General features: G+C 40.0%; 3 protein-coding genes across 20 annotated transcripts in view; 2 read left to right on the top strand and 1 right to left on the bottom strand.

Moving 5' to 3' along the window:
- dst (dystonin) overlaps positions 1-13,630 on the bottom strand; it is a 104,436-nt gene extending 90,806 nt beyond the window's left edge. For 12 of the 15 annotated variants that reach the window (XM_051416575.1, XM_051416579.1, XM_051416576.1 and 9 more), the window contains exons 1-4: positions 13,447-13,630; positions 13,070-13,101; positions 11,672-11,860; positions 7,032-7,245 (exon numbers count right to left, since the gene is read on the bottom strand). In XM_051416575.1, coding sequence (XP_051272535.1) covers positions 7,032-7,245; positions 11,672-11,860; positions 13,070-13,101; positions 13,447-13,630 — 619 coding nt within the window. Of the gene's footprint in view, positions 1-5,719; positions 5,891-7,031; positions 7,246-7,523; positions 7,825-10,318; positions 10,430-11,671; positions 11,861-13,069; positions 13,102-13,446 lie in introns of those variants that run through there. The other 3 variants (XM_051416647.1, XM_051416613.1, XM_051416627.1) reach the window with 3 other exon arrangements.
- Positions 13,631-15,284: 1,654 nt separating this feature from the next.
- znf451 (zinc finger protein 451) lies at positions 15,285-22,277 on the top strand. Of its 4 annotated transcripts, none has more exons than XM_051416931.1 (13): positions 15,285-15,411; positions 16,505-16,565; positions 16,892-16,969; positions 17,061-17,174; positions 17,890-18,001; positions 18,265-18,415; positions 18,517-18,643; positions 18,728-18,887; positions 19,252-19,399; positions 19,529-21,027; positions 21,105-21,176; positions 21,673-21,726; positions 22,124-22,277. In XM_051416931.1, exons 2-13 carry the CDS (start codon positions 16,509-16,511, stop codon positions 22,162-22,164), a joined length of 2,613 nt encoding a protein of 870 aa, XP_051272891.1. In that variant the 5' UTR covers positions 15,285-15,411; positions 16,505-16,508; the 3' UTR covers positions 22,165-22,277. The 4 variants fall into 4 exon arrangements, with proteins under 4 accessions (XP_051272891.1, XP_051272901.1, XP_051272910.1 ...); XM_051416941.1 differs by having other exon boundaries at positions 15,389-15,407; XM_051416920.1 differs by lacking the exon at positions 15,285-15,411 and adding an exon at positions 15,823-15,981.
- A 1,604-nt stretch (positions 22,278-23,881) lies between these two features.
- bag2 (BCL2 associated athanogene 2) lies at positions 23,882-26,735 on the top strand. The gene is made up of 3 exons (XM_051417642.1): positions 23,882-24,154; positions 24,408-24,517; positions 25,772-26,735. The coding sequence occupies exons 1-3, from the start codon at positions 24,033-24,035 to the stop codon at positions 26,164-26,166; spliced, it is 627 nt and encodes a 208-aa protein (XP_051273602.1). The 5' UTR covers positions 23,882-24,032; the 3' UTR covers positions 26,167-26,735.

Here is a 26,735-nt window from a genome sequence, read left to right as displayed (position 1 = left end):
CAAACTGAAAGATATTCCCTCATTTGGTGTTTTGAAGATAGTGGTGGAGATCACATGGTTCTGTGAAGGGCATAATACATGATTCACATCATTTTCATGCTCATCAAATCATTTAGTGACTCATCTTTCCCTGTACATAGGCACTTCAAATTCAATTGTAAAGTTTCTCCTCTTATTTATTCAGATTTTTCCTTTAATTGTTTCACCAGTCTGTATCTCCATGATCCACTCACACCTCACTGATGATGTGACAAAATCCCCTACTGATTCATTTTTACAAGTTACAACGGATATCAGACAGTTCACAGGACTATTGCGATGGTTTTAGAACAATAGCTTTAGAGTCAACAAAAAAAACAAACAGATGGAACAACTCATTTCTTGGCCACCGATAGCACAGTGGAGAAAAGGAAAGCTGTTTCCTACTGCTGGTATGGGACTGCTTCCCAGCATCTGCTGCATTCAAGAGAGAAGGGTGGTGCTGCTGGAGCGAGAGAGGAAGGGCTACAGAGTGTGAGTCAGGGGTGGGACAGAGACGCACAGGATGATCTCATGTAAGAGGAGCTAAGCTAAGCTGTGGAATGAGGTTCAGTCATGCTGGTCTTCCCATCACCATGACAGCATATAAATACAACATTTAGAAATACAACAGTGAGCAGGCGTCACAGTCAGACACAGATATAATGCAACTGTAGGGGACTGCATTAAATGTTATGTGAAGAACATTAATCAAATGTATAAATGTATGCAGAGAGAGAGAATGCATGTATGTCTCTAAATGATAAATGTAAGAATAATATATGATTAATGACTAAATAAAACACAGACATATTTCTGTTGCTAAAGACTGAGCAGTAAAAGGCTTTCTAAGAGCTGTGCTGGGTTGGATTACGCTTCCCATTTTAAATGAAGTCTATTGATTAGATCAATGAAGGGCTTGGCTACTTGAACAATATTATGTTTTAGCAGATATGTACTGTATATTTACCAGAGAGGGATTTCATTTTTTAACATTATGTTTTCCCCATAAAACCTAGTGAAACTGATGGACAATAACAAAACAATCAGATATTTAATTTCCCACTGCAGATATAAAATGATATGCTCATCTGAGAAAGGCACCTAGGTGAAACCTGTAAACAACATGCAGCTGTATGGGGTTCAGAGCCTTTACTGTTAGATGTTATTGGAAAATTGGATACTGATCCAAAAATCTAATGCAATTAATTGGCCATTAGCACTTAGGATTTTGGCCTTGGTAGCTGTGAAAGAGCCGATGATAATGATGTGATTACGCTATCTAAATCATATTTGTTCACAAACCAAATCCACTGTGTGTTAGTTTAAATAGGTTAGTTCCAATTGTCCAGCTATCAAATACGTAATGTGCCAAGTCACATTTCTTTTTTCCTGATGTATGTGTTCTTTCTTTTGACCGTGAGTAACTGATCTGAAAGTTTAATACAAACCTGTGAAGCATGTTCTTATTGTTTGTGAACAATATAAGTTAATGGTTTAGTTCTTTGTTATTGGGAGCCTATAAGGGCTAATTGTGCTCACAGTATTTTTTAAGGAATGTAAATCTGTAGGCTTAGTTATGTGGGTAGAGACCACTTTCAAAGTGTGGCTCCTTGATGTTTAAATCTCAATGAAAAGGCAAAAAAAAAAAGGAGTGTCGCTACCATCAGCTTGACACATGAACAAGTCTCTGGAACTTGGATGCTGCTTCCCTAAAAACAAAGTGTCTTTTGTACAGTAGCAGACAGTCTCCATAGAGCAGCCTGCCGTGTGTGTGGGCCACTAGGCCATTTGAATGTGATGAGTGGGCTGTCGACATAGAGCAGAGGGGTTGGGCTGGGCACGGCCCAGGAGGATGGACAAAGGCAGTGACTGTGCAAAAAACACAATGCTCTCTCACTCGTTGCTGTGTTTGATAACCCAAGATAATACATGTATAAAGAGGTTGATATTAATAATCATTCCTTTACTTAATGCATCTACAAACATCCCTGTTGTAATGAGAGAGTAAGTCATAATGCAGACTGCAATGGTTCACAGACAGAGCAGACAATGACAGACCACACCCTCCTATAACACACAACTTAAACACTGATCCTGTGCTGTATTTGGCTGTCAGCTAACACTTGATACCAATTAAAGAAATAAAATCTGAGACGGTTAATAGGCTGTATATTTCTATGATTCACTTCACAATCACAGAAAATTTCAACATATGTTTCAAGCAAGCTCTCTAATGACAGAAGAATAATATCTATCATACCATGTTTTATTATATTACACTCAGCTAATAAGCTTTATGGATGTTTTGATCATAATAAACCTTATTCGTGTAGCACCTTACATACAACAAATGCAGCTCAAAGTGCATCACAACAAAGAAATTACATGCTTCACCTCACAAAAAGACAGAACTGTAAATAATAGATACAAATTACAAAAATGACCCACTTGATTGTGACAGTAAAAAATAAACTAAAATAAAAAATAATATTAGTAATAATTGATGTTAGTGTTACTGAATGAAAACATTTTCGTATCGTAGTAGTCTTAGAATTAGCATTAGAAAAGTGGAAAATTAGGTCACAAATCCTAAAAATAAAATGTTTCCCCAGCTTGAATTCAAATTGTCTATTCATTATCTGCAGGGCTTTCAGTCCCCACAGCAAGCAAAATATGTTTATTGGGTTCAACCTTAATAAAAAAAAACACATACACTTTAAATCTAATGAAAACATTTGCACCATATGGCATCTTCAAAACAAAATTAACTGCAAGAAGAGCTGACTGAACCACCAAATGTCTAATCCAATAAATCTTTCTGATGTCAGAGGATGATCAACTGTTGGGAAACTGTAATGGCCCCTTCAAGCTTTCAAGCCTACCAAGCAGGCTCTGCAGGAACAGTGTGATCCCACACAGCCACTGCCCAGTGTCATTAACTGTTGTGTCTAAGAAAACCCTCGTCTTTAACTCACTCCTCAAGTTTACAGTCTTTTGTAAAAGCCTGCATTGAATTTCAGCCTGACCCAAAGCAATTCCTCTGTCCGGTGTACTATTAGCTCTAATACCTAATTAGTGTGGCATTCTTACAGCCGGAGCAAATAAGAACTTACACGCATGCTCCCTGTGATTGTTATGCTTAGTCGCCAAAACTCCTAAACTCACGCTTCTGCCAAACACAGTTGAAAACTTCATACAGCATTACTTTGATGTTGAAATCTGTCAATTTATTTTTTAACAGTTCACCCGAGGTCACGCTGGTGGTGAACAAGTGCAATCAAACACACCACAAGGTGCTCACTCACTACAATAAGCCCGTACATCTTTTTCCTGCTGGTTTTATCTTTTATCTGGAAGTGATTGATGACTCTGAACAGTAAGCCAGACACCAAATGACAAGCAACCACACCAATATAACCTCAATAGCAGTTATGACAACAGGAAGTTCCAGTACATTTGTCTAAACATCCACAGTTAAATATGAAAATGAAACAATCCTACATCTTGATGTTGCGAGACAAAGACAATTCTGTTCGTTACTTTATAGCTGGCCTACTTGCTGTTCTGTTTACTGGTCTGTTTGGTTGTGTTTGTTTGGTTACTGTTGATGATTTTGCTATGAAACAGTCTTCTTCTGACACTGTACGCATCACATGGAGGGAAGCTTGGGGCTCTGGGTGAGCCCATCAACTGTAAATAAAACGAAATTAATGATACAAAAAAAAAACAGGGATGTTTACTGCGCTTAGCCAGCGCCCTATAGGAAAATGTTTCGGCTGTGGAGAAGCAAACAAACTTTTATGGAAACAAAAAATACGGTTCTAAGCCGTTTTCATGACGGGGAAGACAAATTTACACTGAGAACTATTTTGTTTTAAGAAGGTGGAAGGAATTACTGATGTAAAGACACATTTCTTAACCTTATCATCCAGTCAAATGTACTCAATTACAACGCTTATTATGGTATCGTATACGATGATTTCCACATACAAAAACTTCTACAAACTAACTTCCTCCCACATAAAATTATTTCAGATTTTTGTGAAAGTGTAAATCATCGTCCTCTCACACAAGCAGTCCACAACTCTGCAAAGAAATTATGAGCTGATAATGTTTTTTGCTAAAGCTTGCAACCTGTTTTCTTAACTGACCTTTAGTAAATAAATGTTGATAAATTCTTTCTGTTTCAAAAGTCGAAGCTCTTTCTGTCATGAGCAGACCGATGTAAACAAAGCAGATGGAGACAGGGTTGTAGGTGAGTAATGATTAGCCCACCAGCTGATCTCAAGTTTCTACCAAGATCACTCAATAACCACACATTGATGAGCAGAAGAATGCTGATAAGAAAAGAAAATGCCACTAGATTTATTTACTTTTACATATAAGACACAGTAAATGTGGCAAAATGGTTGAATTGAGACTACAAATGAAAATCCTTAGCATTATTGTGAGGCTACAACGCAGCGGTAAATTCTAAAATTTTAATGTAAACTTGGCAAGACAATAAAAAAAAAAAAAAAGCCTTACCCTTCCTTGTTAAGTTCATTGTTCACGCAACAACAGTCGGGGAGTCGAATACCCCCCAAAAAACAAGATATAACATGCAAAAACTAACAGCGGAATGGTAGTTGGTGCTAGAAGAAACCACGAAAAATAAGTAAACTCATTGTGTGTCACAGCTCCTCAGCCTGAAGACAACAGCTACGGATTCCTAATGATGCTACATCATATGATCCCATTAGAGTCCAGTCAGGGCGTTTAAGCCTTATACCACAGCTGACTGACCCTGCTGGCTACGACAGCTGAGAGAACACGCTCACGGCGAGCGTTCAATACAATACACTAAACAATATATGCTATTTATTGTCCTTACATTGGGTCCTTGTGTGTGTGTGTGTGTGTGTGTGGGGGGGGGGGACGAAACACAAAGAGTTAAAAGTGCTGCTGTCAGTTTGAATTCAGCTGCACCAGATCTCCACAGGCCTGGCCTCCACAATGAGTGTGTATGATTTTGTCACCGAGCTCTAGCTGTCAAAGAGACAGTGAATAACACAGACCTCGTGTGTGTGATGGATTGGCTCTAATTAATGAGATAGACCCAAAAGGAGCAGCTACATGAAGTGACACGAGCTACGAGCTAACGCCTCACCCTGCTATGTCATTGTCCTCTCTGCCTTGAGACACCACACAGGTCACATGCAATATTCAGTCACTGATATTCCTATAGGTGATCACCCATAAAAATGCACAAATATATCATTTACTACACATTTAAAATATGATCTTCTATAAAAGAAACAGACTTGATTCCTCTGTTTAGACCTTTCAATTTGACAATAAACAACACAGACGCTGTAATAATCTGGCTTGAAATGTTTTTCCAGACATATTCCGAGCTAAATATTCCCATTTGACAGCTAAACACAAGAAATAATCCTCTAATCTAATAATCAACTGAGCTCATAAAAAAAAGCTCATAATAAAGCCTTCATCTTGGCTGCTAAAATTCAGTCTAAATGTGATGTCATGCAGGAAATATTCCCACTTTTCCACTGCAGGGATAAAGACAGTAAGACCAGCCAGTCACCAGAGAGAGAGAGGGGGCAGGCTGACATTTATTGAACTGTCAAGCAGCAATCAGGCAATGTATTTATCGTCCCATGAGCCTAAAACAACATCCAATCAGCATTGATCCTACCTTTGTATTTTTCCAAAACATCCTCATACGCTTGGAGGTATTCCTGTTCGTCCGAGAGCGGTGCGTACTGAGCCATAACCCGGGCTCCACAAACTGGACATTCACCAGCGGCGGACAGGCAGGGACACCGCGTGTGTGTGTTTGTGCGTGTGTGTTTGTGTGTGCATGTGTATGTGCTTAGGACTCAAGAGTGATCGGCGCTGTTGTTGCACTAAAGGAAACGCCCTACATCCCTCCCTTGTCTGCGGCCCGTCCAATAGGCGACACTTCCTCTCCGGAGTTCACTGGATTGATGGGAAGGACTGCCGGACGCGCTGCGCTGCAAGAAATGTCTGTCCTGAAGCAGCCCATTGATACAGTACTGAGTCTTAAATGTCATTATAATAACATCTAATGCTTATTTTTCTTAACACAAGAGGTGAATTCTTTCCAGGTGTCCGCCGATGTGCGCTACTTTTCACCAGAAGGTAAAATCAGATGTTAAAACCAGCCTGAATGATCCGCTTATTTCTTACAGTGTGTAATAATAAACGGCGTCTCTGTACCGGCTGGTAACACGGACCACTTTCTTTTTCATGTGTGTCCACCTGCCAGTGACTTAAAGACAACTTTAACTAGATTGAAGATCAGTGATGGGAATGATCTTTGCTGTCAGTGACCTATCAGCTGTTAGTCATGATCACACACACACACACACACACACACACACACACACACACACACACACACAGGTCCCTGTATATCAATATCTGCTGTATTGCATTTCTGACAAGGGTTTTTATGATATCAAATAGCCTCAAAGTATCATAATAAAATAGCCCCAAGTGACATAAGACGTCAATCTTTCAAGTATGCTATGTGCTACCAAATGCGAAACAAACAAGAGCTCCTGGTCAGAAAGATTGATCTGATTTCTCCTGTCTGACTTTTTGTTATCAACTTTTGGGCACAAAAGTAAATGCTTCCACCTCAGCAAAATAAAATGATACAAAAATGTGTCTTTAAGCTCCTCCTTATTTATTATTATTATTGTTATTATTATTTATTTTAAAAAAAAGAAAAATAGCTGCTTTTCATCTAATATATTTATTATTAAGCATCAGCGGACCGAAATACCTTCACATGCGCCACACATCCACGCAACCGCAGCCCCTAAATAAACCCGGGGATAACCAGGGAGAGAGGTGCACCTTAACCTATCGCTATGCTTACCTAGCTCCCGTATGCATCGCACATAACGCAGCACATTCGCACCTTGTTTTCCTCGTTACAGTACTACTATCACATACAAGGAAAACTGCCCCTCACTCACCTGCGATCCTGAGCACGGCTCTCTCCGCCGGATCCAGCACGGACCCCCCCTGGATTTTCCTCTTGGATCGCTCATGTCTGGGCAGGTTCCAGGGTAAAGTGTCCCCGGGTGCCGGTGATGCCGACCCAGATTTAACACTGTAATCATCCTCGTCTGAGAAATCCGCCGAGGAAGACATGGAGCCGTGAAGGGAAGGGTTCCCCGAACTGGAGCTCTGTGAGACAAAAGAAAACGGGGATCAAGAAAAAAAAAAACAGAACAATGCTTGTCTTAATTTTTCCACACAGCGCGAGAGCAACAGAGCACGATTCCCATTATTTGTCACCATCGCGGGTCAAAGTGCGTAATGTGACCGCACGTAAGGTGTGAGGACGCTCCGTGACACGAGCCACCAGTTCGTAAAGATCCATAACAATAAAAGATTGAGCCAAAAAAATCCAATGTGAAATCAATAGTATCTGGCTCCCCCGCCAGGCCAACAATAAGACTTACCACTGTATACATGGAGACCTGTCAGCTGGAAGAACAAGAAGAGAAGAAAAACAATCCTATTTTGCGCGCTATTAGCTTCCACCCTTTCAGTCACATAATTCGTGCGTCAATATCAAAAGGGTGCCACGCCCTTTGAGGGATGCTCCGGCCACGAGTTGGTCCCTTATCTGAGCACCGAGGATGTGGGGTGATGTCAGATCTCCAGAGGGCTGTGTAGGGATGGGTACGCTGTGTGCTGTCGAGGGCAGAGCTGGAGACTGTGATGGGAGAGCAAGACTGCATGCGTCTCCCCGCGTCACACCCGGTAGCCAACAACAACGGCAGCAGCAGCAGCAGCGCTCCCCCAGCATCAGCGACGGTGGTGTTAGAGCGCCATCCCTGCCTAAAAAACAAAAGGTTGCTGGGTGGCTACGAATACATCAAAAGCAAGGGTGGGGGGGGTAATAAGAGGACACGGGCTGCCACAGAGCTAACAACAGATGCACATTAGATTCCACAGAGAGAGAGAGAGAGAGAGAGAGAGATTGAGGGAGAGAGAGACTGCTGAGAGGGACACGATTACATAAGTGCACTACACTGTAGATGTAGGTGTTAACCACAGAGGGTACAGTTGAGCTAATTGCCTGAAGGGGTGGAGGGCACCAAAAAAAAAAAAAAAAGGATTGCACTGAATTTAAGCAGGTTTAACCAGGTTAACGAATATAAGGGGCAAATATAATGATTAATAAACTATTTATACCATTAAATGCATCCTTTGGTGGATTATCTGTATCTTTAAGCTTCCCAGACCTTTAATTCTAACTGTGAATAACACAATTACTCATAAAGAGAATTGAATGAATGGCCTTCTGTTGCATTTTCCTGCTGCACCCAGACACACCTGAGATTGTGCAACAGAACAAACACATCCCGATGAAGGAGGAGGAGAAGAAGAAGGGTGGGGTGCAAAATACCTGTATGACGACACTTAATTTGCTTAATGATAAAGCAGTATTTAAAAGGGCGAAACGGACTGCTGTGATCCAGAAGAGTTCAGTACTCATATGTGAACATTAAGGAGTCTGCGGCCGTTGCTCCTGGCTGTATTTATACAGGGATACAGATAATAATTTCTATTTTTAAGACAGCACTAGTAGTGAGAATCTGCTGGGTCGGTGTCAAGTCTGCAGAGCTGATAAAAGCAACACGCTGTTAATATTAGCAGCCTTTTCATCACTGCATCACTTTTCATCAGGATGAGACTCAGTGCTGTAGAGGCAGCTTAGGGTTGCATCAGCTTTCTGCTTATTCATAATAACAACAGCTAAACGATTCGAGGAAAAGTTAATGGTCATTATTATGAAATAATTATTAGTTGGGCGGCTTAAGTAATAACTGTATGTTCTTCCAAGTCAGTTTTTCACTTTATTTTATGTACAGGGATAAGAATAGTTGAAAGATTAGAGGCCCTCCCCCATCACTTCATACAAGGCTTTTCCTCTCCATTAGGGAGGGTCCAAAATTCTTTATTCTTTGTTAATACCTAATATTCTTTGCTCTGGAGCTGTTACTATTAAAAAATGCACATAAGGACATGACTATCACTCATTTTACTATCTTTGTCAGTAACATGTTAAAATACAGTGGCTACAGTGTCCATCAGAGAAGAAATTATTTTGATTGAGCCCTGATAGAATACTTTAAATTACCCATTTGCTAAATGTGCAGTTTCTATTCAATGAAAGTAAAAGAGGAGCACACAGAGCCAGACACATTTATAAAATATTGCATTCATGACTAGATTCATGTGGGTATTAAGCTCAAGTGAGTGTGAAGCCAAATGCTTTCATATTTTTAGTGTTGCGCACACACACACATACACATACACACACACACACACACACACTGTTTTCATGGTGTACATAAAATAAAAACAGAGCTGCAATCGCTCGTCCTGCTGTGAATAGAATATGAGAAGTAGCTCCCTTGCACTGGTCGGGATCATTTAAAGAGATAATAAGTTAGAAGCACAGACAACTATGGTTTCACCAAGACAAGGCGGCCATTCTGGATTATCCCATTTGCATAGTTAGGCTACACGTGCAAATATATCATGAATGATGCATGGTCACGGCTGATCTAGTTTATGCAGGACTCTTACATATTAAAGTCTACTCACTTACAACATGTCTTAGGACTATCATGAATCCAAAAATCTCCATATTGTTATTCTTGTTGTGGTTCACATAATACGTGAAAGTCCTCTGCCTTTTGTATAATAAGAATAACAAAACACAAACAGAGGGTTGTTTATCTTTTGCTTACTGCCAGATTCAGCATTAAATGGATTTTGTTCTACTCATGGCAACAAAATATTTGATTTAGAAGAATCAGAAGTGACTGTAACATGTAGCTGGCTCTGATCAAGGTGTTATGTATGTATGTTGTTTGCTGACAATGGCAATATGAAAAAGCAAAAAACTGTGTGTCTTATGTGTGTTATCTACAGCATTGTGACACAGCTAATGGAGGCAGGGTGTTGCTACAGATCAATAGATTCCAGTCAGTTCAAACATCATTGTCATGTCAAGTCTTGTACTAAATTAGACTTTTATAGCAGTAACAGCTATAATCCTTTGCAGTACAAATACAAGATATTTAACATTCTGGATACAAATAAATGACATTCAAAAGAAGACACATTTAAAAACACCCACAGACTTGGTGGTTTTGTGAATGTGGGATCAGAATTCTTTTCTCTGGAACAAGTAAACACTCAGATTAGAGCAGCAGAGTATAAGGAAAGCCCAACAAACCAAAGGGGTCCAGTGTGGTTTACGTTCCAGTAAGTACACATTTCCAACTGAGGCCCTGTGTTTCTTCAGCTCTAGGTTCCTGTAGTCGTTTGATCCCTTCCAGGAAGAAACGGATCAATATATGGGTCACGTGTTCTACTGTCTCTCTCCTCACCTTATTTTTTAACTGCACTATCTGACACTGATAAAAGTGTTTATGGAGAGCACAGTGCACTCAAGCAGTGCCGCCACGTAATTCACAGGGTGTATTATGTTCCCATGCCAACATGGTAAATTGTTAACAGATTTACAATGGATTAGAGAGGACACGTAGCAGCATGTCAACTAAGATCACAACAAACTAAATGAACAGATATCACAGAATCTATTCAAATGGAGAAGAAACATTCGACATTCAAACTGGAAATCAGTAAAATCAGTCAAGAGCTGATGCAATAACATGTTTGTTATGCACTTGTGACCAACTAGAATGATGCATAGATTTATGAATGAGTGAAATACTGATCTGCTTATGTAAGATATGTATGCCTACAAATATGTCACTTTATATTAGCCAAATCTATGTTTTAAGTTGGTGATCAACAAATATTACTTGTAACACAAAACTTGTATTTTTGATATATTATTTAAAGGTCCCGTGTGTAACCTTTAGGAGGAGGTTCAGGGATGTATTCATACCTATCATGAATATAGGAACCATTGTGTTTTTGTTACCTTAAAATGTTACACATTGGACAATTAAAGCAAAATTAGATTACTTATTAGAGATATGTTGAATTGTTCATTCCAAATAAAAGTATATAGTCCTTTGAAAATTACTTTGAGATCCCCATTTTCTTCTGTGTTAAACCTGCAGGTTTGGGATGCCCCAGTAGCTCACCTGGTAGAGCTGGTGCCCCATGTACTATCAGGTTGAGTCCATACCACAACATCTTGCGGCCCTTTAATCCATGTCATCCCCCTTGTCTATCTCCCCACTTTCCTGTCACTCTTCAGCTGCTACTATATACAAATGCAATACCCCCCCCAAAAAAAAAATGCAGGTTTATGTTTGATGAGATTGACTATAAAAAAAGTTAAATTCCTTTTTCCATATTTGTCATCTTATGATCAATAACTAAACAGTACAAACAGCAATACAAGGTAATGACTTCATATCACCTTTCACCTTTCACCACTGACCATCCTTCAAGAGTAGGGTTTAACACTGTAGACAAACACTTTCCTGTGTCCTTGTGCAAGTTACTGAATCCTTACCAGGTTCAAAAGGCACACTGATGCCCCTGTAGAGGAGAGCAAGCATAAAATAGTATCAGTATTAATCATGGTAACAGTTATGGGGGGGGTACCTACAGGTTTGCGTGTGGGAGTGACTTGTACAGACTGGTAAAATTCTGGCAGGACTCTCTTCTTCACTTTGCGTTTCCTTAGACTCGATGACGACTCCGGTTCGCTCTCAGGAATCTCAACCAGATTGGGCTTTTCCTCTGTCACCCGAGCATGTATGCTCCTTCTTGCATGACGTGGACTGTGCCTGAAGCCCTGGGAAACACGGACAACGGTCAAGCTGGCAACAGATGTACGCCTTCAGCAGACTTGGCAAGAGAAATTGAAAAGCTCTCATTATAACATGAATAAGAATTGTGATGTAATTCAGGTTTCTTAAGCTAGGGAGGGCACTGCTGTGGTATATGACCTAGATTTTTCATAGTCAGACATGTTTGAGAAAGATGATACAGCAACCCCAATCACTACAGGATAAGGAACCTTTCAGTGTAAAATTTTGACATTTTTTTCAATCACCTCTCTTCTTTAGACCCTCTGTGAGTCTTTCTTTAAGAACTGTTTATTATTGGACTTGATATGGAAGGTAATGATCAGTGACTATTGTTCAACATTAAGGCTCAGCAGCTGTCCTGCTGTTATGTCCTTGAACATGATACTGAATCCCTACCAGCTACAGTACTGAGCCGGTAGAGGATTCAGTGTCCTGTGGTTCAATAACATAACCTCCAAAGGAAGACCAGCTTTGCTTTTGGAACTTCAAAACCCCAGAGAGTCATAAAAAAGTAAAAGCATTATTTTTAGGCCTTTATTGAGATTTGCTATAATTACTATTCACTTTATAGTTTTAATGAAATTACAATCCTTGCTATAGGCTATGCCGGGAAGATCAATTACGTAAACACGGAAACTATCTCTACTAAGACAGATTTGGCCATAATATAAAATATTTCATCAAGATCACTTTTAAAGGTTGTAGTGGTTTTACTGTTTTCATGCATTTTGATCTACTTTTACATTTTCGTAGTTTTATTTTGAAACCAAAGCGGGTAAAACGGAAGCAGATGGACTGAAGAGCCACTTGACGCATTTAAGCATCAAACATGATTGCAAATATATCTAACGCATCATAACATAGAGTGGGTTTCTATCGACTCACTCACACCTCAGTTTGTTTCTGAGAATACGCTGTAAAGAGTTTCATCTGTCCTTAAAGGATGAAACTGCAAAATCACCTACATTATTTATTGATAACACATGCGCATTGCGCACATCATGCTCCTTAAAATAGTCATGCTGTAGTGTAAAAGTCCAAACAGGCTTTTGGGTCAAGCATTTCTCCTATTATTATTATTAAAAAGCTCTTAAAGCACATAAGGCTTTTACATATTAAACTCATGCTTCTATATAGCCATTAAGCATTACAGAGGACTCACTCAAACCCATAATGAAAAAAGTTCATCCTACCTCTGATCGAAAATGATGTGTCCGGAGGCCAACTACAGGACAGATTACAGATGTTAGAAAGGTATGATCTAACATAAAGTATGGCATGTCAGAAATCAACTATAGACATTTAAAGAGTTGACAATAATTCTAGATATTTAAGGCTACAAACTATTAAGACCACATCTTAATGTCTTCACAGTTAACGCCTACATGAGGTGTTTGATTTCCCTCCTGCAGCCCATACTGCAGATATAGGGCAAAGCTAGTGACTTTGCTGCTTGCTAGAAGAGATCAAACCGACTATGAATACATACAGAACATGCAGTGTACAGACATGAGCTTGTCGGGGATGAGGGGATGAGGGGAGATGCGGCTGGCCTTCCTGCGCTACTCACCGCGGCTCTTGGTGCGTCCGGAGAGCACAGATTTTATTGGATGTTTTCCATTACGAAGCCTGCGATGCCAGCAGCAGAAAAACAAAATTGTCGCTATAGTCCCGAGCAAAAGCAACAATAATAGCAGCACACATTGAATACTGTACGGCCTCAGCAGGACCAAAAACGCCGCAGCAATCATCATAAGGCTGAGATGTAGGACAGATCCCGCAGCCTCGCACAGCTGGCTCCTCTCCGGCCGTTATGTCGCTGAAAGCTCAGGATGAGACTAAAGACATACGTGATGCACCGCGGAGCACACCGTGGAAAGCGTGTAGGTTCAAAGTATACTCAGCCCAGACTATTGATATCATTATTGTGAGCTACAATGCATGACTCAGCAGAGACGCAAGTTTTATTTATTTATTTTTTTCCCAGCAGGGGCAGGGAGTCAGCAGATTCATCTGAGCATCGCAGTAATCTGCTGCAGAGTCTGCTGTCCAACAGGATAATGCTGTAATACTAAGAACAATGCTATTAAGACTTATATAGATGTGTATAGTCAAATGGGACGGTTTATAAGGAACATGGGTCTTTATCCTGATATGCCTACAATGCTACTACAATATAAAATAAATGGTGATGCAATATGTCTGTCTGACAGTTTAAATATATTTTGTTGTAGTAGTTGTTGTTGTTAGCATCCCTGTGAAATGTGCCATGTTGTACTGACAGGCCCTGAGGCAGATGTTATGCAGAGACACTTTCAGGATGAGGGGGGAAAAATAGAAACCAACCTAAATCATAATCCACCATGGGTTATGTAATTTTTGGATGAGCTGATATCATATGAAAGTCAGTCGAATGAAAGACTCAACACAAAGTACGAGGGGGAAAAATAAGTTTTATTTGCAATCTTTAAAAAAAAGGGATAATCCAAACAAAAAGCCCAGAGATGACATGATTAGTATGTTACAGCCACATTGTTTGTCAAGATGCATCCATATATGGAATAAATCAATATAACATGTGTCAATATGTATATATATATCTTACATGCTAAAAAAAAAACATACAATTATCACTAACATAGCCTACACACAAATTATTGCATATGGTTATTCTTCTATGTAGCAGCATGAAGTATAAAATGAATGTTATTACATCAAGCTGCATTTAAGCAGTAACCAAATATGAATGATTGTTTATCAAACGTGTATTTAAAGGATACGTGATAAATGTGGTGTATAGTATTATATATATATATATAACATCATAAGAGTATGTTCAGTTTGTGTCATATACCCATACAACTGATTGTGATGTCAAGTCAGTTTTATTTATAAAGCCCAAATATCAGAAATCACAAATTCAATTCACGAGGCTTTACAATCATCTGTACAGCACAGCACACGAAGTATCCTTAACCCTGAGTATGTTAACATGGAACACATGTACACATTTCACTGTACATACTGTTTGTATAATATATATAGTCATAGTTATTGTAATACATGTAAATAAACAGGTGTGCACTCATATTTTAATAAGATACTGGACAACCAAATAAAAGGGGCTTGGACTATTACAAATATCTATCATATTATACAAAATTATTTTTTTTTTAAAGTTCTGTTTTAGGTGTATAGTTCCACCATAAACTTATGTCCACATAATCACAATTCCTTTAAGTACAAACTATTAAAACACTTGTGCACATAGTTGTTACTCCCGCATGGAGACACTGAGTGGTAGTTGGCGACTGCTTCACACTTCGGCCCGGGCCAGATTAAAAACACACGGGCGGGGTGTTCATTCTAGAGCCTGTGCTGCCTCGGAAGCCAGTAACCCCGTCCATACGGCACACTCCGTGTAGAAAAAAGGAGCGCTTCTACATGACGTCGCTGACCAGCCTCGCTGCGTTTACTGTGATTTGTGGTGTTGTAAGCTAGCTACCACTCTTGTCAACTGACGAATAAACAGTAGGTAATGTGATATCCAGCTTTATTTACCTGTTTATTTCAACCATGTTTGTCAACTTTAGCGTGTTTACCTTACCTTTAGTTAGCTGGGGGAAAGACGTTACGACCGCAGACGTTAAAGCTAACATTAGCTTACCATTAGCACGGACTTTTAGGACCGCTTTAAAGTTGCCGGACAGACGGTGTCTGACAATACGAACCCAAGGGCCAGGCAGATGAAGTTCTCGGCGACACATCCGGATACTTCACGTCGATGTTAGTTGTGTGTTACGAGAAGCGGATTCAGCTGTTTGGCCATTTTAAGACATTTCCACTGTGGCGCGTAACGTCTTCCTCACCGGCCGGTTGGAGTGCTGTGTGAGCCGGTCGGCGCTCAGTGCTGCCACCGGTGGCCGAGAGCGGTACTGCAACAACATCGTGTAGCGCATGCATCGTTGTAATTTCGCTTCCACCCATCAGTGGCAGCACGGAAGAGCAGCGTCCCAGTGGGTCGGCGAGGAAGAAATTATACCCCCATGTTGGCTTTTGCATTGGTTGTATTGAGTCTAATGGAACTGAGCGGCATTGCGTCGGAGTAAGTCGTGTTTTTATTACTTTATGCAAGCCTTACATCGATGTGAGGTCTCCTTGCTGAGTATTATAAGTGCGCTCCGATGGTTTTTGAAACATTTGAACATTTGTCCTTTTGGAGCAACATGACGATAATATGAGAACTGTTACTCGAGTAGCTAGCTGACCCATGACGCTGTTTTCTGGCCAAATCCCATGCAACTATTACGATGTCTAAACTATTGTAAATGTTATTGTTAACGTTGTCTCGTTCATGGTTAGCTAACCTAAACCACCATTTAACTGTTAAGAGACGTGTTGGGAGGAGAAAGTGTTATTAACACAGTTTCTAGTTCAGGCCCAACCCTAAATATGCAGTAGCAGGCTACGTGATGCACTGTTACTGACACCTGTCTGTCTGGGTTATGTTAACTAGCACACACACTAGCACACACACACACACACACACACACACCTCCACTTACATTGGGGCCCCAGCTTCAAAAGTTACATTGTTTTTTACATTATGTTTTTTTTTTTCCCCTCAGATAAATGTCTTCTCCAATGCAAGCTGACCAAGATGAGGGGGAAGAAGTGGAGTTTGTATCTGTAGGTCATGTTTACACATTCAAAAATAAACAGGTTCAAAGGATAACAGAATCAGTTGCTGCTTACATTCTGTTTGCTGACATTGACCGGACTATCGATCTAACCTGATACTCAGACCTAATTGCCATTTTACTTTTTTACATTCATAAACATATTTATCTACTGAACAGTATAAGCTACAGCTCCTTATGTTGTATATCTGTAGCTAGATCACCTCTGTTTTCATCAGCATGTAGAAAATTAATAGTATAAATATATTACACATATATTAATGTAGGCATGTTTTATAACACTGTATGACATTGTGTGTCTTGTACGTGCTTCAGGAGGGTCCTGTCAGACCGGTATTGGAATGTATTAATCTAAGTAGTGATAGTGAGGATGAGGGATGTTCTTCGAGCACAGTGAGTGGCTGAATATAACACCTTTTATTTAATTAGATGGTGTGACTACCTGTTGTGTTGTCTGAAATTGTGCCTTTTTATTCTCCCATAGATTGAAGATAAAATCACCAGCCATAAAGCGCGTGTTACATCTACTCTGGACAGACTAGCACAGCAGGTGGCTTTAGAGAAACAGGAAAGAGCAAATAAATGTAGAGCATTCAAGGTAAGGTTGCTTCAATTTTAGACCATCCTTGTTTTCAGTTGTAGTAGTCAAATTTAATTCCTGCTTCTTTTTTTTTTTTAAAAACATAAGATTATATAAAAGTCAAAAAGTTGTATACTGTATAGTTCACACTTTCAAACTGTCTGGAATCGGGACTCAACTTTTACATTTAATCAAAGGAAAGTAGACAACACCTTATGCATTCTGTCAGATCTACCTTGAACTGCTATAATAGATCAAGAGTGGTGCAATATAATCAATTCATAATATTTTATTTCTGAACTACTCTGCAAAAATGTCTGCAAATGCCAGCGCTGGCAAAACTTTAACTACTTTATAACCAAGTTTATGTGTTTTGGTTTTTTTATTCATAGAGTAAATGTAAATAAAAATTCTCATTAGAAATCTTCTTTGTGTGGCGTGTTTGAATATATGTGGAATCTAGAAAAGCCACTTGTAGCTGCAACAGTGCCACCCTGTGGGCAGTATGGATATACAAGTAAATAACTGTCCTCCAGTATTACACTGAACAGCTGCAGTGTATTTGCTCCATAACATTGTACTGTTTGTCACTTATAGAACTAACATTAAACACTGTCTGTCAGGTTTCACTGACATTTGTCTTTCTGTCATATAAGATAAGTCTAAAAATTAGTTTTAAAAAAGATGGCAAAATATGTTCTGTTAAGTTATTTATTTGTTTTTGTTTTTTCAGGAGAAGCAAATCTTACAAAAAGCTCATGGACAGCAGGAGCTGGCTTTTAGTTCGACAAATGGAATGAATCAGGAGGCAAAACGCTGCGTTGACATGTGGTTAAAGATGCCAGGTACATTTTAGATCTGAGTCATAAAAATGTTGCATAATCACTGAAATTGTCACTCCTAAATGTGTCAGTATGTGAGCCGATTCAAGCAAATATAATTAAAATTTAAAAGCATATTTTGGTTGTTTTACAGGGATGATTCAAATGTAATTTTGTTTTAAGAGATATAGGCATGCAGCACCATTTTACAGTGCTGCCATGTGTTTGTAGAGGTCATTTGACTGACATTGTGCAACTTGTTGTACTGTACCTTTATGTTTATTTAGGTGTTCAACCTGGAAGGATCAGTACTGGTTTTGGAAGGAGACACAGACCTGCTCCATTCCCCAGAAACAGTTCAACCATACACACTTGTCCAGTGATCAACTGTGGTCGAGTTTATGACAATGTGCCCCTCCTCGAAGGGCACTTAAAAAGGTAATGTCTTTCTGTTCATTTCAGTGTAGGTGTAATACCTTTTGAACCTGTTTCCTGAGTGTGAATATGAAATATTTTCCAATAAAATATCTTGTGTGTAGGTTTGATCACTCCCCTTGCGACCCAACCATTAATCTTAAAGGATGTCCATCTGAGCTCTTTGCCTGTGCTGCCTGTGGTCAACATTTTGAGACTAAAGAAGCATGGAGGAAACATCTTGAATCAAAGGTTGGTGCACTTTTCTGTCTGTGCTATGTATCATAATTATTTTGGGAAGAAACATGTTTTGAATGATATTGTTTTTATTACCAGGTGTCCTCATCTACAGCTGATAATCACAGCCTCACTCAAACCTATCAGCGGATTGTGTGTTTTGCCTGTCCTTCCTGCTACGTCTTCTTCAACCTGCGAGATGAGTGCCTTCAGCACATGTCAGCCAAAAACCATTTCACAGATTCACTTCCCATGAATGGTAAGTTTTATTGAACATTTATTTTCCATACAGTTGTCATTACAACTTCACAAGTCTGCCCATTCATTTTGGAGATCCAAGTCTCCAAAATGAATGGGCGCAGGGAAGGGTAAATATACTTATTAATTGTCTAGTCTTACTATATAAAACATTTTTTTGTATTCATGTGACCACAACCTCTGTCCCCAAAGGACTTTGCAGTGCACACTAGATAAGGGAAATAATCTAAATTACTTTGTTGTCATTTTACACTTATTTTTAGTTAGACTGTATTAAAGAAAAGTGCTCTGGCGGTATTATGAGGATTATTACGTGTATCTTTTGCTTCTCTTACGTACTTCTTTTGTTTCTCTTCTTGTTAAAGACACCAGAGGAAGAGCATTGCCAGTTCCCATCCCACAATATATTAAGAATCGTCTCATCACTTTGTGCAAGGATGCAGCGTTCACTGTCCGATGCTCTATATGTCACAAAGTACTGATTTCACATCAGGCAGCCCAAGCGCACTTCAAGTACGTTTTGTTGTGATTTACTCAGTACATGTGCCTGTGTTCCTTTGATATCACAAATTTGTATAGCACACACTTACTTTGTTCAGTTGTTTTGTGGAACTCATTTTCCCTTTCCTTTTCGTTTCTTAGTGTACACTGCAGACAAGGCTGTGCGGTGGCCAAGGCTGATAAAACTGTAGTGCAGGTAATGAAACAGCTGCAAGTGCGAGGGCAGTGCTCCCTCTGCTGTCTAATGTTCCACAGCCAAGCTGAAATTGAGAGTCACAGAGAATCGACCCAGCACGACGTGGAGATCAACCAAACGATGGATAAAGCTGTCCTTCAGTACTGCAGGTTCAGTGAAATTCAACACACACAGAGGGCTGGAGGGGCACGGGGGAAAAGCCAGTCCACTGGCCTTGAAACGCCTTCTCAAAAGAGAAACAAGAAGAGGGGCAATTGTGAAGAATCTTCGACCAAACGGCAGAGACTTAGCCAGGGTGTGAACGGCAGCACTGGCAGGAACACGGCTACAGTGTGGTGCTGTGAGTGTGGTTTACAGTTCCCAGAGGAGGCTGCTGCCAGTAAGCATCTCTTGGCTGTGAACCAGATTTTCCATCAGTGTGGCGTGTGTGGCAAACACATGGGAGAGTCCTCAATTACCCGCCTGCATATGAGTCGCTTTCACGGGGGAGCTCATCTCTCCAACTTCCTCTTCTACTGCCGCAAGTGCAAAGTGGAAATGCCTCGGTACGAAGACATCCTGTCGCACGTGTCAGAAGATCACAGTGGGCACACCTACTTCACCGAACAAGAATTGCCCGAGGAGCTCGTCGGGGCCATTGATGCCAAACCGTCCACCAGCACCCTACCTTCATCCTCCACAAAGTCAATAATCCAACAGAACACAGTAGAGACATCTTCTTTAATAGCAGAGCAGACATGGATGTGCAGGATGTGCGAGGACGTCTTTGACTCGGAGGCGGACGTCCAGAAACACTGCAGTGACGTGAGCAGTCACAGCTTTCAGAGGTTCATCTGCGGACACTGCCCTCAGAAGTTCTTTAAAGAGTCCACCGTCCGTAGACATTGTATGAACGAGCACGGTGGGGAGATAAAGAGCTCCCACTTCTGCGGCCTCTGTGACAGCATGCAGTTTGAATCTGAGGGCGAGTTCTTGGAGCACTACAAGAATCTTCACAGTAAGGACTACTACTGTATGGACGGTGGTGACGTTCAACCCACTGCTGTGGAGAGCACCAGTGAGCTCACATGCCCATGCATGGGCTCAGAAAAGAGAAAAGATGAAAGGAGAGCTACGTATACACAATGCATGAGGAATCTGGCAGATGAAGGAAAATGTCTGTATGTGTGTGCTCCTTGTGTCATATCTGTGTCTTCCTATGCACAGATGAAGACTCACGTCCACACTAAACACACAGCTTTGAACCTGGACAAGACCTTTGACGTAGAATGCAAAGCTTGCAAGGAGAGTTTTTCTGGCGTACCAAGTTTCCATAAACACTATCACTCCCGACACTGTACACTGGAACCTTGCATGAGCTCCAGGACCTGCAGTAAGGACAGGAAAGCAGAACCAACCCCTGTAAAGATAGTCAATGCTGTGGAGATCAAACCGAACACCAATGGTAAACACTTTAAATCCTTTTATATTTATTATCTTTATTTGCATGCAGCATTTAATTCTTCTATATTGTCATTTCAGAGATTGAAGATGAAACACTGGTGAAGTTTTTGGAAATGGATCAGACCAGTAAAGAAAGCGAAGCACTTGAAAGTAAGAAGAAACAACACATTAACAGCACAAGCCACATAGAAAAATAGATAAGCAAGCCAATGCAGAGTATAGCTATATTACATCCCATTTTAGTATTTTTGTTTTTTTGTGATGTATCGATTCTTAAACCCCTCCCCCAACTGCTAGATGTCTGTTCAAGGCATGGATGTTCGATGACACAGGCACTGTGATACACAAATGCAGATCCTACTGTTCTGTTGCTTTAAAAAAAACTTTTCTCAGATTTATTGCATATGGCAGACCCCGTTCAACAGGAACAGATCCTTAGTTATTACAATTATTAACACCTGTGTTTACCCTACTATTTAATGTAAAAATGGCTGCTGTATAAAAGGTCCATTAGACATACTGTATTGCATATAAAAAGCCTTAAATAACCAGTATATACATTTAAAATGCCTTATCGTTGTTAAAAGTAATCGTGTTTGGTTGTCTTTAAGTACCAGATGCTAATTGTTGGTGTATTCTGTTCCAGATGAATCTGACGAGGAGATGGCTGTGAGCGCAGAAGAGGCAAGAGAGTCCGCAGGTATGTGTTAATGTGGCTGAGCGTGTTTCACCAAGAGAAATGTGTATAACTCATCGCAGCCTTCAGGCTACGACTGAATTGTGAAGATTATACATTTGTTCCAGTAGCTACGACCTCTGCTGCATTGTTCTCTCTTTGCTGAGTTGTGTACTTGTTACTGACTGATGACATTTTACTGCAGAGGATTTAATCAGACAAACATCGCCTGTATGTTGGTCTTAGCAGTGGGCCCTTTTTTATAACTGTTCAGTGTCCCATAAAAGCAAAATCTTTAATACTAAAAGCAATTTAATCAAAAGATATTTAACATATAATACCACTATAGATTTGTCCCAGCATGGTTAACAATGGTGTTGCAAACCTGGATCCTTATATTATGTTTTTTTCTTCTTTACAGAGTTGGAAGAAGCTCTTAAAAGAAGTCTTCTGGAGTTTTAAGGACGTGATGAGATTTGTTTTCTTGTGACAAAATGACCAGACATTATATCGAGATGTTTTGTATCAGATATGTCTGTTCAGATTATGTTAAATAAATGTTAGTTGCTATTTCACTTTTTCTGTGTTTTTATTCAATTTATAATTACATAATAAAATCAATATAGGGCATTCCCAACACAGGGACTCGCCCAAATACTACTGTAGTTGGCAGATCCAGTGTTTTGGAAGGTTGCTTTGTAGAGTTGATTTATACACAGTCCTCTGTTGTGAAGACTCAATAATTTGTTGTGTCGACATATGTGCTATAGATGGCATCGATGACACTGCAAAAATGCCGTAGCTGAACTTGTGACCATAGTGCCAACAGTATCTCCAATTGCTGTCTCTGGTTTCATCGCTGGCTTGAAATCCAGCGTATTGTATGCACTGTAAGCGGAAGGGCCATCCTTTGTATGTAGAAAAGTCACAGTTTTATGTTAGTTTCCTCATGTTGTCTTCAAAATCATTAGTGGGTGAGAATCCTTTTAAAGTGGATTCACACTGCAAAATGACATTCAGGTGTATTTTGTTTTGCTGCTTCTGTAATTGGTTTATACATGTATTTCAAAAATAGGCTTCATTTGATTTTGTTGCTATTTTGTTCACATCCTCTTAGTCGCTTGACCATTAGATAATCTGTATTTAAAGTTTGATTACAGGTCAATCAGATAATGGAGAAAACTCTCCTGTATACTAAATTAGTTTGAGATGGTAGCCCAGGTGATAAACAGTGAGTGTTTATTCACTCGTGGAACAAGTTAATTGGGATTGGACTCTCCTGGTTGTAGAATTTGGCAGCTACTACCTAACTACGATGTCAGAGCTCAAATTGCCTTTAAGATTGATTGCGGATAAGCTTCTCTCAGCCCCGGGTGGTGAGGAAATCCCTTTAATTCTCATTTAGATGTGGAGACATTCATTTACAAAACAGATTTGAACAGGTGCATATATAGCTACATGTCCACATATAAGTCACACAACAGTTTCTATCTCTGTATAATGTCGCTCTCAATGCAAGTGCCTTTGCCCTCACATCAGTTTTTTTGGTCTTTTATCTCATTTGCCAGTTATGTTAAAGATTAACAAGTTGAAATGAAAAAGCAGCCATCTGAAGTTCTCTCTTAATTAGGCCTGCACAATATGGTATAAAGACCATATTGAGATTATTTGCACAGATATTGCAATCGGTTCACGATTAGTGTGGGAATGATCATTATTGCATCACAATTTTTCATTTTTACTGAAGAAAAATAAGAGAATCATGATTTTTTTGGGGGGTGATGTACCAAACGAACATGTTTTCTTAGATCTGGAGAACAGTATATCTCTTATCTTCAGAGCTACAGTACTTCATTATAATGCAGTTCTGTCACACTTTTGACCTTTTATAAAAGAAAAAAATAGCAGCAATTTTGACCCCTACTCTAAACCTTGGTTCCCCAAACTGTAATAATGAGTACGGCTATTAGACATATTTACACTTTAATCTATTAAACCTCACCTGCAGGTAGTTGTTCTCTCTCTATATAGCCTACATAAATAAGTTACACAATAGTATAGTAAGGTGTCTGAAAAGTGTTTCTGTGGACCCGGCGTTAGTTACTCAGAGACCTCTCGGGGGTCCTCGCACCACACATTGAGAACCACTCGCTCTGGGCTCCTCGGGAAACTTCTGCGAGGACCGAATGAAGGAAGTCGCAGCCCATGTTTGGAAATGTTCTCCCAGGGGCGCAGTCAGCCGGACAGCCCACAGCGTTGATCGCACACGGGAAGAGACTGCTCTCGGACACGGACCACAGTGACACTGTGAACAACCATTCAACACAGCTATGGCTCAGGCGAAAATACAGGCGAAAATGAGCGAGGGTGCCTGCGCTAAGTTCAGCAGGACGCTGTCAATGGCAGATCGCTCCGGACGACTCCTGGAAAGTTTGGATCAGCTGGAAATGAGGTACAGTTAGGTAACAGGCCTCAGCATGTGCGGTATATACAGTGCACATGAGGTAACTGATTGAAGAGCCTTGGTACATTGCATGGGGGCTCACATGTAATCCTAGAAACTGTAATTAATTTAAAAATACATGGGTATCTTAACCTATATACCTGTGGGTTGCTAGGTATTAGTCCTGTCCCGGCCCGTTACTTTTGCACTGAGAGAGGATGTGGCTGTAAACGGATGGTTGTGGTATTGTTGTCTCTGTCAGGGTGGAGGCTTTACGAGAAGCAGCATCGGCCATGGAGCAGGAAAGGGAGTGCATCCTGGAAATGATCCAGTCCATACAGAACGGACAAGAAATGCGCAACATCTGTGCCGGTAAGGCTGCTGACTCCCACAGCTGGAGAGGAACTATCATATAGTCTGATCCATCTTGTTTTTGACTGTACAGTGCTCAGTTGTGTGTTGTTGTTTTTTTTTGTAGCTGCTCTGATTTCTCTGTAACATTGTGATCCAGTGAGGTTGTGCGCAGCGTTGTAGGTTGGGTGGTGGTTGTTTATGAACCTCGGGGGATTTTTAAGAGAGAAGGAGGCAACGTGATAGTTTTTGCACCCCACCCAAGAGAAGATACACGCTTGCATTTAATCAAGTTCATAAGAGTTTGTTTTGTTCATCTGGATATAGTAGGATACACACAAAGGGTGATTACATTTAAGTTATTAAATAGGATTACATTGATCCCAATTTCTTCATTTCCCAGTTAAGTATGTGCATCTTACATCAATACAGTGGTCACCATCAGTGTTGGGTTAGGTACTGCCAACAGTAATTAGTTACACTACTAGTTATATTACTTTTCTGCTACTCCCCACAACATTGGTAATTGTATCCCTTCTCCCCAAAATTTTCATTTCAACGATTAAAATCCAGTTTTGTTTGTTACAATCAAAGTAATCAGAATATTTCCAGCCGCTGAATGTAAACTTTTCCATCTTCCAAACTAATTTCCTCCACGATTACAAAAAATATTCCAAGGATGTGATGGGATCAGTAGAGGGTGACAACAAAAGTAATATTGTAACTAATTATTTTTTGGAGGAGTAACTGTAACGTTATTACTGAAATGTATTAGTAATTTGTTACATTACTAGCTACTGGGAAAAGTAATATTATTAGTATGAAATCCAGTGTAGTATCCCTGCCATAAATACCACTATTGTGAAGTATTATAATGTATTTATTATTTAATGTAATATCAGTTTTATGGAGGCTGTAGATTGTGTTGTTAATTGCTACATTTCATTGAATTGTAGGGCGTTTGTGTGACAGAATAACAAATAATAGGCTGCAATATAATATTATAGTATTTTCTCTTTTGTCAGCTGCATGAAAACAAAATTACAATAGTGTAATCTAACTCATAAACATCACAAACCAGTGTTTTAACACCTTTCTGATACAGTTTTTCCAGATTTTTGGGCCATCCTGTTGGATTACACTGCATCACCATGCATTAGTGCAAACACATTCACCTCAGCTGCATGTCTTACAGTAGACTGCATATGTGTTCCTATTGTTGTGTCCACCACTCCAGATGCATAATTGATTCCTTTTTCATTTTCTATTTTCTAGGAGAGAGAGAAGAGTTAGAATTAACTGCAAACCGTCTGATGGGCCGTACGCTGTGTGTGGAGGTCTCTGTTGGCACAATCAGAAACCCCCAGCAGGAGGACGCGCTGCGCAAAGCCACATCCATTATCGATGAAATGGTGAAAAAGTTACTGGATGACATGAACAGCGGCCGGGAGCGGCTGCTGGCCTTGCACGCGGCCTGTGTGACCGAGGCCCCGCCCGTCCCCATCGACCACAAGTTTCAGGCCTTAGTGATCAGCTGTGCTCTGGAGGACCAGAAGAAGATCAAGCGGAGGCTGGAGATGTTGTTGAGGAATGTTGAAAATGCTGAGAAGAACATCAAGATTATGGATCACCAAAAACTGGACGACCCCAAAGCCAATGGCTGTCAATAAGACACCAAAGTATAAAATATCTTTAATGCCACTAACCTCACCAAGAACTGTTATAATACTGTTCTAACTTTTAGAAAGAGCTATATGTAGCAGTCCTTACAGTGATACTGAACCTTAGGGCCAAAAATACAGTAAAGCAAAGCAGGGTTTTACAGTGATTTCTAAGCATAATCAAGTTTTACCTTTCAAATTGTCATATACGTTGACCTCCTTACTATGGATTGTCTAATGTGTATACCCAGTACACAATGTGTGTTCACATATGCTCTTAAGTAAGACAGAAAAAGATACAATGGCCTAGTGCTCCATTGGACGTTTGATCAGTTTATTGGAAGATCAGTGCTTGACAGACAATGAGTCCGATGTTGAAGTATCGTTTGTCTGTTTCCTTGTCTCACTTTTTGGATCCGGCACACGGTAGGGATTTTAGCTGTGCACACACTACCTCTTTGTGTGAAGGCAACACAAATCACATTAAGCTGTGGATTTTAGTTCATATTTGCACAAAGCTGTTTTTATGTCAGATTATGTGCTCACAAGTCAATAAAAGAAAACACATTGTCTAATAA

This window comes from Dicentrarchus labrax, unplaced genomic scaffold (genome assembly GCF_905237075.1).
Source record: "Dicentrarchus labrax unplaced genomic scaffold, dlabrax2021, whole genome shotgun sequence".
Classification (NCBI taxonomy): Eukaryota; Metazoa; Chordata; class Actinopteri; family Moronidae; genus Dicentrarchus; species Dicentrarchus labrax.
This window is presented reverse-complemented; position numbering and strand designations above follow the sequence as displayed.